This window comes from Triturus cristatus, chromosome 4_2 (genome assembly GCF_964204655.1).
Source record: "Triturus cristatus chromosome 4_2, aTriCri1.1, whole genome shotgun sequence".
Classification (NCBI taxonomy): Eukaryota; Metazoa; Chordata; class Amphibia; order Caudata; family Salamandridae; genus Triturus; species Triturus cristatus.
The window spans coordinates 284,189,398-284,206,867 of record NC_140586.1 but is presented as its reverse complement, the minus strand read 5'-3'; the positions used below and the strand labels follow the sequence as shown (position 1 = coordinate 284,206,867).

General features: G+C 42.2%; 1 protein-coding gene across 1 annotated transcript in view; it reads right to left on the bottom strand.

Moving 5' to 3' along the window:
• EDEM3 (ER degradation enhancing alpha-mannosidase like protein 3) overlaps positions 1 to 17,470 on the bottom strand; it is a 326,937-nt gene that overhangs the window by 99,772 nt on the left and 209,695 nt on the right. The window contains exons 12-14 of the mRNA XM_085601522.1: positions 13,426 to 13,509; positions 6,093 to 6,217; positions 2,794 to 2,959 (exon numbers count right to left, since the gene is read on the bottom strand). Coding sequence (XP_085457648.1) covers positions 2,794 to 2,959; positions 6,093 to 6,217; positions 13,426 to 13,509 — 375 coding nt within the window. The remainder of the gene's footprint in view (positions 1 to 2,793; positions 2,960 to 6,092; positions 6,218 to 13,425; positions 13,510 to 17,470) is intronic.

Genomic DNA, 17,470 nt, shown 5'->3' with positions numbered 1-17,470 from the left:
ACCGCATCAAGAAGGTGTGGAGGTGGGACTCAGTGCTATAAGCACTATATTCGTCCATGACGGGTCACAATGGAAAAAGGGGATGAACAATGTAAATTAGTGTGGTTTGAAGAAATGTTTTATTAGCTTGCTCCATGCAGTTTATTGTTTACCTAAATTGTGGTTTTGTAAATGTAAATTGCATATGCTCAAGATTTACGTTAGTACATTGCATATGTAAAATTAAAGGGTGTGTACAAATTCACATTTCTTTATTTCATCAGGGTTCAAGGTGTGGGTGATCGGCCACTCATGCATTGGTAGGGTGGTGCAATGGGCAGAGACCAGGACCTGGAGGCACAGGTTCTACCGCACACAGACTGCTTGGTTGGGGTTCCTGGGCATGCGATGGCACAGCTTGCTCAACAAGCTGCAGCGGAGACTAGTCGGGGAGGGGGTGGAGAGAAGAGACCTCCTCCTAACATTTTAGTCATTCACCTTGGTGACAACGACCTTCACGTCTATGGGGCAAGGTGCACTAATAAAGGCAATAAAAGCCACGATGGGTGAAATGCATGGGGCACTGTGAGTTATGGTGGTCCGAGATCCCCCGCGGAGTGTGACACGGGGCCAGGTTGGGGGAGGCCATTGAACACTCCTGCAGAAGGGTAAACAGCGCCATGCGCAAGCTCACGAAGAAGATGGGTTTTGGCTCCAAAGACATGGACTGATAGATGCCAACACCAAGGGGTATTTTGAGGAAAATGGGGTACACCTGTCAAAGGTTGGCATGGACTTGTTCTTGTTGGACCAGGGCGAAGCCCTGGTAACAGCAGGTTGCAAGTGAAGAAAGTTGCCTGCAGTGGTGGCAGAGCCCTGGATGTGACGGCTGCCACAACCAGAGGAATGGCGGAGTTACAAGGTGATAGGGAGGCTGATTGGTACATAGGGTACCCTCTTCAGGAGCACAACAGGGGAGCCCTATGCCAAACCCCAGGAGTCTTACGGCAGGACACTGGATGAAAACGTCGGCGCCCAGCTAGTCCTTTGGGCGGTTGTGAGCCTGAGCAACCGGGGGCTTACCTAGCAACGCTCTGCCCCTAAAAAGGTGAGCAAGGTCATGGATTGGGGGTCCACGGTAATTAATGGGGCAAAATCCCCCAGGTAGATGGCAGCACCTAATGGGTTGGCCAAGGTACAGTTTGGCTCATCAGGCAGGTAGAGCAGCCTAGGTCAGTCACCGCTGTCTGCCCGCGGATCACCCGTAAGTTAACCCACCACGTTGGCAAACTTCTTGTATGAAATAAACCTGCAGCAAACAGTTTTCCAAAAACCCGTTTTTGTGTGATTATTTATTGCAGTGCATGCTATGTTCATCATGCGTAGGGAGGGTTGCCTATATCGGCACTATGGGTCAGTTCAGTGCTTGTATTCTCTGGCACATGGATCCAGTGCTGCGCGCACCTCACAAAACAAAGGGCTGTTATAAGCATGACGAGAAAAAGAAAGTAGTGGTTCACTGGCAAAAGGCAGCTGCTGGAAAATCATGAGTTTGGCTTTTGCACATAGAGGGAATATCAAAACATGGTGTCCTACAGCAGATGGCTCTGGGGCTTGGAACCGCAAGCCCCAAGTCAGCACAATGCCACAGAAAACAAGATGACTAGCAACCGTGTGCTATTGTGCCTGGCTTAACCTATGATCCAGATTGTTACCACAAAGGAGAATATAGAAACAAACACTCTTGACACTTTAATCAAGTCTATTTCACTGTGTAATACTCTGCTAAAACAGGTTCCATTGATTTAAGGCTGAAAAGGAATGATTTAAAGTAATTTAAGAACTGCAATATTGACGCAAATTTTTCATTTTTGTGACCCAGTATCCTGGGGGAGTCGGTTTAAAAGACATACCAGGATGAATAGGTAATCTAGTACCACAGAAACCTAAACCCTGCACCTGACTATTTTCCTGTAAAAGATCATTTCAAATTTATGTCCAGGGATGTTCCCCTGACCCCCAACGGCTGAACAAATTTAAGGAGATCCCGAAACAGGGGGGTAATCCTGTTACCAGCCACTACAGGCACTGCAATAGTGTTGACCTTGCGGAGAACTCAATCCTACCTAGATACGAGGGCTTTCCTACCACTATAGGTACACTTCCCTAGAATGCAGATCCTCTGGAACAACAGTTTTCTGCAGCTGACCCATATATGTATCATCTGCTGAAAACATTTATACACCTGATGCACTGATTTAAGTCCATTATAAATGGCAAGCGCTGAACAAGGAGGGAAGTTCTATTAAACCAAATTTCAAAACACAAGGAAACATGCTCATTTCATGAATGGGTGACAAAGTAACGGACAGTACAGCTCACAGAAGGGGAACATTGGAAAAGTCAATCGTTGCATCCTTTCAGTAAATGAAAAACAGAGGAACTGGATTTGGTAGCTGGTGACACAGGTGCAGAAAGCTTAGGGTCAATGATGTTGCTAAAGTCTTTAAACAGTGTTCCTTGTAGAGAAATGTTCTACAGTCCAGCTGAACAGCTCAGGCAAATGACAACCATTTAGAAAGTTGAGCATAACGACTAAGTAATTTACATACTCCCCAAGGCTCCATTGAAACATGAACTCAACCAAGAACTCGAGTCCCTCTGTAGATCTTTCACTGCAAATTAACTGCGCATTGTACTGTTACTAGTTAATCAGCTGCTTTGATAACAGCTGCTGAAAACAAACATGTTGCTTACAAATAATAAACGAAAGACAGTTTTGACTATGAATGGTAATACTGAGAAACTCCATACTATTGTTTTCTTTGTGTTGGCGTGGTTTGCAGTGGAGAGCCATAGAGGTAACAGATGAGCCTCGGTGGTAAAGATGTAATCTTCTATATCAAAAATTAAATCTTCTTTCTCAGAAAACAGCAGATAAAGATATTTAAACATCTCAGCCAGGAAGAAAGAATCCATTCTAAACAAAACAAAGAAATATAACAGTTCATAAACATGTAACAGTAAAGTGTCAAAATATCACACACCATGACCCAAACAAAAATCATACACAATCAAGTGCTTACCTATTTGTTTTAGTTCTGCCAAAACATAGCTTTTAACATAGAAGCATATAATGCCTCTGAGTGGGCGCCCAGTGAAAGCAGGTTTCAGAACGGCACAGTTGCAAAAGAAATTCTACTAAGCATGCCTTTCCGAATGTGAAAAGTTGTGGAACAAGAGGAGGGTTACTAAATGTCATGACTCCAATAGCTCATGACACCCACACATCATTGCTGTATTTCATGTTTGTACTGACAACAGGTAAGATCCATGTAATATCTGCCCAGTGCATCAACCGTGGCTCCCACCAGGATCAGAACAAGGATCTGCTAAACCATATACACTGCATATTTTGCCATAAGATCTAGATGCTGCCATCTCCATTTATATGCCTGTAGTCAGAACAACAAATACGGCAGTTAACCACATAAAATCCGCCAAACCAACATTTCACACCGTCGCTCCCAAAAGACGGGACAATGCAAGCCTAAAATCTAGGGACAGACCGAGTCCACCTTGATATAAGATGCCTGAGAATGAGGGCTTAGGACACACACTATTTTCGATTCAAAAACAGTAAGTGCAACAGTACCAGGAAAAAACAGTACTGAAGAATGTACCCACTACTGCACAGTGTGTTAATACCGGCAAGCAACTTCAATTATGAATTGAAAGGTATTCGGGATTGCAATTAGTAGAAAATTCCTGCAATGAATCAATGTATATTTAAGGAGGGCTTCAGGTTGTGATGCATCAAACAGTTGCTACTTTGTGCATGTTAAAGACAGCCACAACTTAAGGTTTGCATAATCATTGCCTATTTATACTTCAACCCATCCCAACTCACCCAAGAAGCCCAAAAAACTCATTATTTAATCAGTATACAGAACATTAAAAAAACAGCCAATGCATATTATAGGCACAAATTTCCAAAGAAAATACATTCAGTACGTGATACAAGTAATCAAACAGAAGGAAATCAAGTTAAGACCACATTCTGTTTACTACATTGTAATGTAACCCATTCTTGACCAGGGCACCAATGTTTACTGTTTGATAAGGAAATCCAGCGAGTCAGCCCTTGACTCTTTACATGGGAGTCAGAACTTCTATGTAAAATGTAACGGGTGCTGCCGATCTGATTATATTAATACGCTCTAAACTAATGTGAAGGATCCCTGTGAGAGCCACAAAAACGACTCCCCAATTTCTAAGCGGTCCTATTACTCTAAAAAACCTCTCTTAAGACACCACAGGACAATAAATAGTTCTTTTTGCAAGCAACCTTGTGTCACCAGTGATTATCAAGGACACTTACTTCAAAAAACTTGGTTGAAAACCTTTGCTTTTGATAAAGTGCAAAACAAAGCCAAAAAAGGGAGATTCCAACTTCCCCACAGAGGCTGCCAAAACTACACCCTCTGAGGTAATTCACTGCAATCTACTTTCAGTAGAAAATATCTTGCTGAATCCAGAAATCAGACTTCTGTTCTGACGTTTTCCCAGTTTGTTAACTAAACCAATTTGCATCAATTTATGACAGCACTTTGATATACACTTGGAACAATTCTCGGCATAAAAATTGATCTTTTAGATCTGAAGAAAAGTATCATCTCAGCAGTGCTTAAATTCCCCACTCTGACCATGGTGTAGCTGCTGACCAGCAGAGCCCTCAGACTCTCCAATCACTACTTTATTGTAGCGTGTATATAGTGCTTCGTAAAGCTCTCAAAAGTGAAAAGGCTACAATGTACATTTTGATTTTGGGCACCCTTTTCCGAGTGAGAGGTTGAGCAGGGTGTTCACTGCACTTTGACCTATATGAAGGACCACTACTGAAAGGGTGTTTGGATCTTGGTGCATGGCTATTGAGCGCTGCAGAGGGAGGGAGTTCCAAGATCCAAATGGGGAACAACTCACACGGATCCCCAAGTAAAACCTGTATCTTGAGATGCTCTGGAATTGTCCTATATATCAATAGCTTATGGAGTACCAGAGAAGTGGGTTTTGTCAGATCTCAGAGACCACATTCAGCATGTTAGACTACAAGAGTAAGCCAGGACTGAGTGGAACAGACAGAAGGGACGCGCTGGAACTAGCACTCTAGTCTCAGCTTGTGGTGCTAAATCTTCCTTCTTTCCAATCCAGACGGTCATGTCTTACGCAATTCCGTAAAAGAATTTTGGCTTACAAACAGCCTCAGTGTCCGCACCTCCCTTACAACGGTCCCCAAGAGGCAGTGAGGCCGATGTGGGACTCTCTTCCACATACAGAGAGGATCAAGATGCTCCTACCAGTGGAGAAGTACTATGGCACTGTGAAATTGGCACAGCTGATGCTGTAGTTGATAAAGGTGCTATGAGTGACTGGAAAGAAAGGCTACCAGAATTAGTAGGACAAAGGAATAAAAAAATCTATCTGAAGGGTCCTGAGAGAATGCGCTCTGAAATAATCTAACCTATTGTCTGTACCGTTGGGAATTCTGGACTGTTCTCAGGGGCAAGCAGCAGAGGTTAGACTGAGGACGCACAGTCACATAAGAATCACACAAAGAGGTATCTGCAGCAAAGATCAATTGAAGCCCAGTGTTTCATCATGGGCCAGCTGACAAATTAGGCCAGCTGACCAATGGACCCAGCAATGTAGCCAGTAATGAGGATCTCTTCTTCCATTTCATCAGACTATTCAGTTAGTACGTTGTCTCGAACCACTTGGAAAGCCAAATCAACCGATATAGACAAGGAGATTTTATATTGATGCCACAAAACCACTGCCAATGAGTTACAAGTATAAATGAAAGAAAAACTGTATAACTTGTTTTTTCATTGCGTAAACAGGCAGTATATGCTGCTAAAAAGTAAATACAGAAATAACAAGTGCAAAAAGCCTAATCCCCTTAAATCTATTACAATTAAGAGAAATTTTGATTAACATGAATTAACATATGTTAATTCAAAAGACTATTCCAACAGAGGCCAAAACAAAAACAGAATCTGTTGGCTGAACCTATTAAAAGTACGGTAAGGCAGGTAAAAATGTGTGATACTTGCCTGTCCTCATGACTTCCAGTGCGAACATCCTTGACAGCAGCAAAACCACAGGGAACACGGGCATACTTGTTCAAATTGTCAATTAGGGTCTTCCCTACTTCCAAATAGTATGGATCACCTGTAGCCTGTTCCAGACAAAGAAATATGTTTCATAAGCAACGATCAGGTAGTTAAAAGAAAAAAATCGGCCTAGAGAGATGCAAAGAGCTTCCTTCCTGTTTACAACTTGACAAAAACTTTCAGCATAACTAATAGGAAGCCCAGTATGGTGACAGGATATACTTTAAAGTGTAGAAATAGAACAGTTTTATATTGTGTGCATGAGATACCCATGATCTTTGTATGTGGACCGCTGTTCAGATTAGTTTGCATTCTCATTTTGATGTTATAGCAACTGTGCTCATGATGTCCCACAATGACTTGCATATCTATACATTTTTTCTTTTCAAAACGTTAGTGCTTGGTTCTAATCGTGACCTAGGGACCCATGAATAAAACGTGTCCGGTACCTTGGAGCTAGTTCAAATTTACACACCCCAGCACACACGCTCTACTTCCCACACCACTCTATGCTAATTAGAATGGTATTTATCATACCTCTGAAAATATCCTTGAGTTCCTGCCTCTAGTGAGAGGGTTGTAGCCCGCACCGCGACTAGGCATCACGGTGGGAGGAGGACTCCAATGAGGAAGCATGCCACGTTTGGTGGGTGAGGGAATTCGTCCTTTAAAGGGAATACCCCATATCAGCTAGGCACACCGATTCTCACTTCTTTCCATTCCTCTATCCAGAACCGTATGTATGTGTTTTATTAGGAGTATTGGGGATCAGACTCCTGCTGGTCTCTAAACCTCCTCTGGCCCTTATTTTGTGGTTTGAGTGGGTCTGTAAACGACATGGCGCGATGACAGCCGCCACACGGTTTAAGACCGGTCTTCCTCAAAGACATTCCTCGACACTCCAGGAGGAACAATTTCCTCAAAAAAGACTTGACAAAATGTCAAAAAAAGTCTATCAAATACGGACAGAGGCGAGGATCTCTCTCGGGAGCAGCACTAACTATCATGGAAAGAAAAGAACTGATGTCCGCGCGCTTCGGTGGCGCCTATATAGTTGATGCGGACGTCACTTCAGGCATAGCCGACGCCACCACCTACCTGCGGTCAGGGGTACTGCTCACGCAAATATCTTTCGGATCCCGTCTGATGCCTGGGACATTGAAAGGTAAGGAATCTTCCTTCTAGATGTCTCCATCAGATTAAATTTAATGTAGGTTAATAAAAGAATGGTTTCAAAAATAACGGCAAAACTCAAAGTCAGTACATCCCATTACTAAAAAAAATCGCTGTGAAGTCAGCAGCAAAGCAAATGCAGTAACACAGGCTGCTACTAGATGTTCCTGTGAAGTCTGCCAGTTATTTTGTTCGCAACAGTTACTACCCATTTGTGAACTTTGCATCTTTGATTTATTCTACACAGTAAAAAAGGGCTTTTTCAAGGCCTCGGAGGAGCACACAGATGACACCTAGAGTTGGGTGGGCTTATCTTGCAATCACATGGCACCAGGTTTTTTTTTTTAAAGCCCTTGTAATGTTTGACAGATCAGATGTTCACCTCCTTTCAGCCAATCATACTGCAGAGGATGAGGACCCGTTTCTGTGATTCTTGAACCTTGCTGCGACCTACAGCACATTAAATGTTAAAGCCAATCACATTTTGGATTTTTCACAAAACTTTTGGTTCTGAAACTGATTTGCAAGACCAGCATCCACTATAGAGCTATTCCATTTTAATATTTCAAAAACTTCTGTATAGAAACCACTTTAGACTTTCAAGCTGTAACAAGCACGGACAACCTGCTAGTTTAGTACAAAACATATGAGTAGCTGTGTTTGCAGTAGGTTATAGCCAACGTTTCTATGGGAAATCTGACTGGGGATCAGAGGTTTTAGGATCATCCCTACAACTTGTGCTCTCCTTAACCAATCTAAACGGAACACGGAAAGGAAGTTATAACGAGGCTACTTTTCTTCTTAAAGAAAATTTCAAACAGATTAGTCACAATGGGCCAAAAAATCCTTAAAAGCATTGTCACTCACTACATAATATACTTTGTGCAAAATGTTAGTATTATGGATCAAAACCATCAAACTGCCGAAACATACTCGTTGAATTTACTGACCGGACCTAAAGCCTCCATAGCTGATGCACTCTTCCTGACCACACAGACACACACTTCCATCTGTGTGCCATGCACACATTCTGTTTATTTATCCTACTTTCGCAAAAATTATACCCCAGCCATTCTTGGTTTCTTCTAATTTAAGTGTCCTGCAATATTTATGAACTCCAATTGTCTTGTGGTAGTCCTTTATCTTTAGCTTGTATGAAGCGAAAAAATGTAATTTTGCTTTCGCTTAAGATTCTATCGCTTGCATGTAGCAGACACGTAAAATTAAAAATCTTCAATTGTAACAAACATATGGTTCTTACTGCAATGCTAATATACCCGAACTTTACTATCAATTAGTAAAAAACAATTTCTGGAACTAAAATCATATTTCCTAATTGCGAAATACAGCAGGATAAAGTGTAGGCAAAATGTTCAATGAAATATTCATGCATGCTCACTTTCCATTGACCCTATCACCCTTTAAGAACTATCTGATTTCCAGATGTTAAATTGAGCATACATAGGTTTGAGATAACCCACAGAAGCCCCAAGAGAACCCAATGAAGAAAAAAGGAAGAGAGCAGAAACAGCCTCAACATGAAACCTGCAGCAATAAAGTAAAACTAAATATGTTAACCCTAAACACCTGCCCCAGAGCGGACCAGTTAGCTATGGCTCAGGTGCATATACCCCCATTACAAAGAGGATCACTCAATATGGAGGCAGAACAAGCGAACATTTTATTTATCTTTCACCCAATCCAGCTCTGTAAAAACATATTTCTGCTAAGGAGGATTAGTTTTAATGTGACAATACCAAATTGATACAGCAAAAACTCTGGTGCTTAGATAATTTTTAATAATGATTAAAACTTCTTTCCTAGCCAGGACATGTCTGGGCTCGAGTCTTGCAAAAGAAGATTACTAACCTCTTCTCACTATTTTATTTGAATCACAGCTTGCAATACCAACTCCTGATCTCAATAGTTTAAAACCATTGATGTCCTGCCACTGGGCGAGTTCGCCATTTGACTCTTTGAGAATAGTCTGAGTCTTGTACACTATTATTTATATTTTCATTTCCTTGAGACACTGGCGATTCTCTCAATCTTCAGCTGTCACAAGCGATTCCTTCGTTTTCAATGAGGGGAGCTTCATCACCCAGCACTACTAGATGGGCCATTCCGCTACATGTTATCTAGAGCCTCGAAACTCATACCTAACTCCACAATACTGCCTGTAGAAAATTTTTTAAATTCATTAATGTAATGGTAGGCAGACCTGATCTCAACAGTAACCATCAAGATGCCACAGGTCAGATGCCATGCTCACAGCTCCTTTTTCTTAACTCTATGCAACAACCCCTCGACTTTCTTCCCCACTGCTTTGACCCTGGATACAATTTTATTGGTCTTCAAGTCCAGGGTGTATACAGTCAAGCCTGTTTAACAACTCTGGGGTAATCTCCATTCTTCTGCTTGTGCACAGTTTCATGTACTCTTATTTACTTTATTGCCACCAAAGGTATCTAGTATTCATAGCACATGTACAATAAGGCATTAATCGCTCAAGAGTGTGAGAGGGCCTTTTTTAGAGCCAGGAAACAAGATAGATAAAGGGTGGATTACTTCTGGTAATGCCACACTTGTATCTGTACTGTCACAAGGGATCACGTGGAAAGGGACATTAAGTCCAATAGGGTGAGCACAACCCTCGTTGTCAGCAGGGGACCGCCATCCGTGTCCCCCACTGGCTGTGCTGGCCACTTACAACAGTCTGCAGTCATTGAGAATAGTGTCACTCAGCCATGCCCAAGGCCCTGGTTGTGCAAAGAATGCTGCTCTGTAGGTAGCAAACTCCATTTCACCTTGGCCCACTACATAATTGTCTGCCCCACACAGATTTCTTCTCAGGTAGGCAGTAAAGTAGAGAGTTTATCCTAGCATACCAACATAGGGCCTGCCTGTTTCAGCTTGCAACACACTCACAAACTCTGCCACTGGAGGAGGGTAGGGATAGGGGAGATGGAGGTTTGGTTGCTTTTGTGAGCTGCATCAGGGACCGAGAAGCAGCTGGAATCCTTACATTCACCCCATGCCAAATCTGAAAACCTGCATGAATGAAAGTGCATTGGGCAATCACGTACCACTATAATCCTTTCCCTGTATGAAGAGATCAATTCATATTTTCACATCACAGTTATAGTTCGAAAAGAAAAACCACAATGAAGTATATTTTTTGTTTGTTTGTTTAAAAAGCAAAGTTGCATCAGTAATGGCACAAGTGTGTGGTACAGTATAAAATGTCTACCAACATACAGCATACCCAATTAACAGCATCACAGCACATCTAGTCGGTCTACCCATTACGCAGTGTTAATACTTTGTTCTTGTACTCCTTATGTTACATGGGACCTCTGCTCTACAACTGTCTTTCTTGTGGGATAAATTATTACACCCGAGTGTGTGTCCAAAAGTCAGTATCTACAGGGTTCTCCTGCATTCTGCGAATAATAGCCATAGTGAACTCTCCAGGTTAAGGGACATAAGATTTCCTTATTTACAGGATCTACATTGACAAAGCAGTAGCATGTCCGAGGGAGACCCTCCATTGTAAAAAGAAGTTACGAAAATGCATTGGACACAAGACTGGACTGTGGAAGCGAAGTAGAAAAAAGGTCAGGAAATAGAGTCAGTAAACAAATTGGCAAACAAACCACCTACATTAGGTCAGCAGTGAGGAAGGTCGGAGTAAAAGAGCAGGGAAAAGGAGAAAAAGATGAGGCACGCCAGGAAAAAAAGAGCAGAAAACAACCTAGCATTCATAAATACACTTGAATAAAATTAAACGAGACAATATAAAACATTTGAAAGCTAGGATACAATGATATTAAGACTGGAAATAATAGCATCTAGAAAATGGAGCCAATATCAACACATCTTTCCAGTGCTAGCCCTACTGCACTGATTACCAATTGTCGGAATGATCAAATTTGAACCTCTTTGCTTGGTTTCCAATCACTTGACAAGCATATCTTCACCGGTTGCCAAATGGGTCAGCAAGTATCAGCCTACATAACGAAAGGATCTACCAATTAACATATTCTGCAGATCACTAAATTGGAAGGGGTATGGCCCAGAGGCAAAGCCTTTTTAGTAAATGTGGCCTCTCTGTAACACACTGATTGCATCTCAGTTCCATTCAGGTAAGCTCTGACATCATGGTTGTGTCTCAATTAGTTTTCTATGCTGTAGTATGCTCCAAGCTGATAACTATCTAGGCACCAAGATGCCTTCAATTGAATGACTTCACAATTTACAAATACTAAAACAATTGCATGGAGCTATACATTTTTTTAAAACATTATATTACAGCAGTTTCCCCTGCTGTTTCATACAATTAGTTGCCAAATACATTAACTTCCTCACTATTCACCAACGCATTATCACTATTCTAAATAACAGAATTAAATGTATCTGAGGCTTTTGTCTTCTTAAGTCTAGGAGCCTCTTGTTACCATCACCTTGCTTCCTACATGCCTGCTGGGTAAAGAGTTGTTCCTACTCAGTCTCCAAATTTAAAGATGGTTCAGATCGATTAAGACCCCATTTTCTTTTTTCATTACTAACAGATCAGATGAATCCTCAAACTGACCTGTGGATGAGGACCAAAGGACTTAGACCACAAACTGTCAAAATATACTTCTAAAAACCTATTCTCAATCTCTCAGAAAGAGTGCTTAAACATGTCAGACATCAATGCATCTCACACAATAAATGATCTGTTCTCAGAGCAAATGCTAAAATACGTCCTTGCAGTTCCAGTGATTTCCAGAAATTAATTGTCGCAGAAACAAAGATTTACAGCAGCATGATACCAGGAAGAGAATTCATCGATCAGCAGCAAGATAATATCAATATAGGCATGGTCAGATCCTACTGGCTCTCCAATACCCAACTCTGCTTCCGACTCTAATAAACCTTCAGAGAATAAAAACACATCCATCATTGTGTTCACTCGGTTTACTATGTAAGTGGTAAAAAAAAAAAATGCTAGTCCTTGAATAGAGACTAACCAAACATCCTCTGGATAAACACTTGCTGCAGGCACATGAATTCCGAGACCACATTCAGGAGCTAAAAATCAATCAGAGGCACTGCAATCAATTACACAGATGCTTTAATAATAAGTTGTCGTCCTTCACCACCTGTCATCTTTGCAATAATGTATTTTCGACTGATAAAGAATTAAACTCCTTTTGTTTCAGAAATGCAATTCTAAGAGGAAAGCTCCTTCAAGATTGTTTGGTTTAAGATTTACTGTTTAAACTTTTCTAAAGTGTGTATGTTGTAAACTGACAATGGCCACTTAATTTCCCATGAACCATGTAAGTGTCTTCTATTATAGCTTATGTGTACAGTCCTTTGACAACTTAATTGGCATACCCAGGATTTGAAAAGAACATAATACTCATCTAGCAAAACTCACAGTGGACTGCTGAATTTATCAACAGTTTGGAACAACATCCCAATGATCTTTCCATGTACACATTTCACCCTGCCCCTGCATTTCAAGAACACCATCAACATCAGAACAACATTGCTTTGCATGAAAGACCGGTATAAATGGAAGCTTTCAGCCACTATACAATATTAATAATGATAAATCAGGCACACAGACATATAAATTCACAGACTAGAAGCATATCACAGAAATGAAAGCCAATGAAAAAAAAGGTAAAAAGGCCACAGTAACAACCCATATCGGTTTACAAATGAACAGATTTCAAACCCAATGGGGCTAGTAGATAAGTCATCCCTCCTATCTCACACACCTATTTTTTTCTTATTAAGTTAATATGTTTGCTGTAATGCCAACTTCCATAAACTAATGTTTGGTCTATTTGATGGGCATTTCGGCAAAATGTTGACCTGGACTACAAAACGTGCAAGTGAGTAGTACACAGACGAGAGCCTGATACATACCTGGCATAGTACAGGTCTTCAAAGGCTCTGCTAAAGTATGTTAAAACAAACACGAAAAGGCGCTGTGTATCTAAATAAACAGTAACAGCAAATGGGCTGGTATTAACTGCTATTGCAACTACTGAGCAAAACCTATGTGGGAGGACTATTTAAAAGGCATGCTGAATATTCTCACCTTATACAAGAAGTAGGTGCTTTCTGCAAACTCTGGTCTCAAAGGATGTTGTGCCCAATGCACTCGGAAATCTGTGGTGAAGGCCTGTGTATGAAAAAGACGGGCTAGTTAATATAGGGAGGGCTCTTTAAAAAAGTGCCTTTACCAGGATCTCACACAAGGCTTAAAGTCAGTTTTGCAGTACTTTTTCAAATGACAGTATTTTTGCTTTAAAGTTTTCCCACATACTGATCAATGTTTGTGCCACTCAATCTCAGATTAACAAAATTGAGCCAGCCTTGCTATATGATAGCTGTTAACCTGAGGTTTACAGAGTAACTGTGCAATATTCTCACTTACCTTAATGAGCAAAACTGTAATTATTTCATTATTTGGAAGTATAAACTCCGTTATTATAGACACCATGATGATTTTACATCCTACTAGTTCTGTTCACTACAACCACACAGTTGTTTTTAAGCAACACAGGGAATGCCTTTTACCCCTCCACACTCTTATGGATGTGGTGGTCCCCTTGACAGGTTACACAACCTTAAGAATGGGAGACAAAACAGAATGAGTGCATGTGTGGTTTGTGCTCGACTAAGCTAAAGAAAGAAGAATAATGTTAACTTTGTAATTGTTTTAAAAACTTTTAGTCTGTAGGCTCTTTCCCACCACCTACCAGTGGAACCAGGAACCGCTTCTAAATCTTTAATAGAGAGCTTGTGTGTCAGTATCGTGTTTACATCATGTGCTGCGTCCACATCCCTGAACATAATTGAACACTCAGCATTTTCCTTTAATTACAAAAAAGGATCGAATCAGTGTGTTTTCTGACCGATTTCATGGGTGTCCATGGGAGGGCATTGGAAAAAAGGAAAGGAACTGAAAGTTTTATGGTCACCTTAAACATATGTTTTTTTTTTACCTCCTGGTTCTTTTTAAATCCCAACCTGAGGGTATACTGTACACCGACGGAGAATAGGAAGAGAATGAAAAAAATAAGGTAGCTTTGTTGCCTAGAGAACCTCCTGGCTACACCTTGTATCACAACGTGAGGAAGCCTCAAGGGGTAGCTACAACAGAATGCACGTGGAGCAGGACAGGGAGAATGCCACAGACTTCACCTTAAATCTGGTGGCGTATGCTCTGAGTAGCGATCAGCCCGCGCTAAGTGTAGTAATTGGTGATGCAAGATGTTTAGCATCAGGCAAAGGTGGCCTTATCAACACTTGTGCGATGAATTGTCTGCATCACTGCTCCAAAAGGTTACAAAGACTGATCTATAAGCCTAATTCTTTAGTGTTATCCATATAATCATTCTGATGGAAACTTCTAAAAGCAGATTCTATACATGTAGAATTTTCCCCAGATGTCTAACTCGATCGGGAAACTTTTCATACCAGTGCTCCCGCTTGCCGGTGCTGTACAATTCTGTGAAGGCTTTGTTCCACCCCCGCGAGTAACAGAATGGCACTCTTGCACATCGACATCAGCTTCTTTCTTTCCACACCTTCCAATGCAGATCGGGAGCTCTGCTCCCAATTTTCATTGATTTTACAACATCTTCTAAACAAAATCCAGTGTGCTACAGAATGATGTCCCCTCCTAAAAAACTACAGGTTTAAAACCATGCCGGAAACAGATCTTGGTGATGGAACTGAATTAATTGAGTCTCTGGTGCTTGGATATGGGGTACAACTCAAAGTTGTGATACAAGGGCGCCCTCATGCATCCGAAAGGGATCCGGGACCAAGAAGTGAAGCTGTATGTCACAGAGCAAAATGGGACTTGACCCCATACCGTCACTCAAGATCTAAAAAAAGGCGCAAGGGAGTCATGATGCCAGTCAGCCTCCCTCTGGATCCCTAATTGCGGAGCCGATTCTCCAATTGGTCCCTGTGCGCCCTGAATTCCCCAGGCCATCGGCGACACTGCAACAGATCGAAGCCTTTAAGGACGTCATGTTGAGAATATTTACCACTCTTCCCACTCCCTCCGGCATGCCTTTGAGCACCAAGGATTTGCAAAGTTCGTCAGTCAGATAACCACCGGTAGGTTTGTCCTCGGCACCAACTGACCCCCTTGGGCCTTTCACTGGCCCAGTACTGGCTCAGACTTCTATCTTGGTGCAACGATCTGCGTTAGTCCCGCCATTGATGTCGCAGTACTAGCCTAGTGCTGGTGTTAGTCTCTTACCCCAAACAGACTTCAGGGCGATCTTGATCGATGTCAAGTTATAGCATCATGACAGCGCAACTGGTCACCATACAGCCGGATTCCAATCCTATTCCTCTTATAAAACGGACATGCACTCAGTGACTACTGTCTTTTTGACTCAGATTCTGGTCAAAGCTTGCCACAACCCAGAGACGATGAGGGTGGGGATGATTTATACCCTCCCTCCCCTCCCCATTAGGATGATAATTTTTTCATGGATTTACAAAACACCAGTGGGCTTAACGCTTTCCCTGATACAGGGACATTCTGCCCATTTGGCCTGTCCGCAGAAGGAAGTGTCTCCTTTATGGTAGTAATTCAACATGCAGCTTAAGTATTAGACCTACAACTATTCTCAACTGAGATTAAGGAAAAAGTCCTTATGGAAATCTTGCAGCGTGGGTCAGGCATATCGGAGTCATTTCCCCTGTTCAATGAGTCCCTCACTGATACTTTAATGGGCACATCATCAAAGCTCTGTTCGTGCCCACATGCAAATAGAAATATGGCCAGATGTCACAAACTGATACCTGGGGACCCAGATTTCCTAACAGACCACCCTACATTTGAAAGTCTGATGGTTCAGGCTTCAACCAGTAAGGTGAACCCAAACTCATTTCTCAACTCACTGCCGCAGACTGAGTAGGAGGACTGAGGCATTTGGAAAACAAATGTTCTCTTCAGCCAGCCTGGCACTGTGGTCAGTCAAGACAGTTTGTTTGACATAGATGAATGTCCTCTGGGACTTGGCCACCGAAATCTAACCAGTGCTCCACGCGTGCCACTGGCACAAACCATTCAGGATGGCCAAATATGTAATTTGTGTCGGCCTTGATATTACGGATTGTCTGGGAAAGGCTAATATGGTGCTCGGCTACCATGGGTAGCCTAGTAGGATTTCTCTGGAGACATACAGGCCTCTCATGAACATGCCTCTCAATGTCTCATGCCGGTTTGGCAAAATAGATATTGCTTCAGAACCTTTAAGGAAAGTTGAGCACAGTAAGCTTTCTGGGTCTCGTGACAAACAGCTGCCTCAACAGTTCCAGAAATGTAGACAATATTGTGAAGCAGGGCTCGACAAATCCACTCACCCGCTCGCATTTGCGAGGGGGAATTGATCAGGACGAGCTATTTTTAGGTCCTACTCGCCCTTTCTGGCGAGTAGGAAGACAAACTAACTTTTGTCCTCTGTCTTTGAAAACGGAGCAAATGTGCCAAGATAACAAGATTTAAAGGCATTTTTATTGCTCACAAAGGGAATGAGCAATAAAGATGCCTTTAAATCTTGTTATCTTGTCACTTTTGCTCCGTTTTCAGAGACGGAGGTCAAGTAGGTTGCAGTGAGGTCGAGGGGATTTTCCAAGGGACTAGACCTGCAGGACTAGTACAATTTTGGGGATTTTTCGAGCCCTGGTCGAGGGCTGACAAACTGGCAGGGTCAGTCTTTCCAGCTGCGGACGTGTATCTGGCAGGTATCGAGAAAGTCAATAGAGCATCAGTTCCACCAGTCACCCCCCCCCCCGATCTTTGCCACTTTAGCTTGCCCTTAGCTGTGCACAACCACAACGTGGGAGGCAGAACCCAGTACTTTCTCCCAGGGTGGCGATATACCACATATGACAGATGGGTCCTGCAGATTGTTGAGCATTGTTATGCCCTACACTACCGCCCTCCCCCTCCAGAACGGCTCTCGGAAAAGCACCTGCCTATTAAAATGCAGGACACACAAACTTTACTCTCCAAAGGAGCCATCAAGAGGGTTCTTGACTCTCAAAAAGGGACAGGTTGTTACTCTTGCTAGTTTCTTGTACCATAGGGAGATGGACGGCTTTAGCCCATT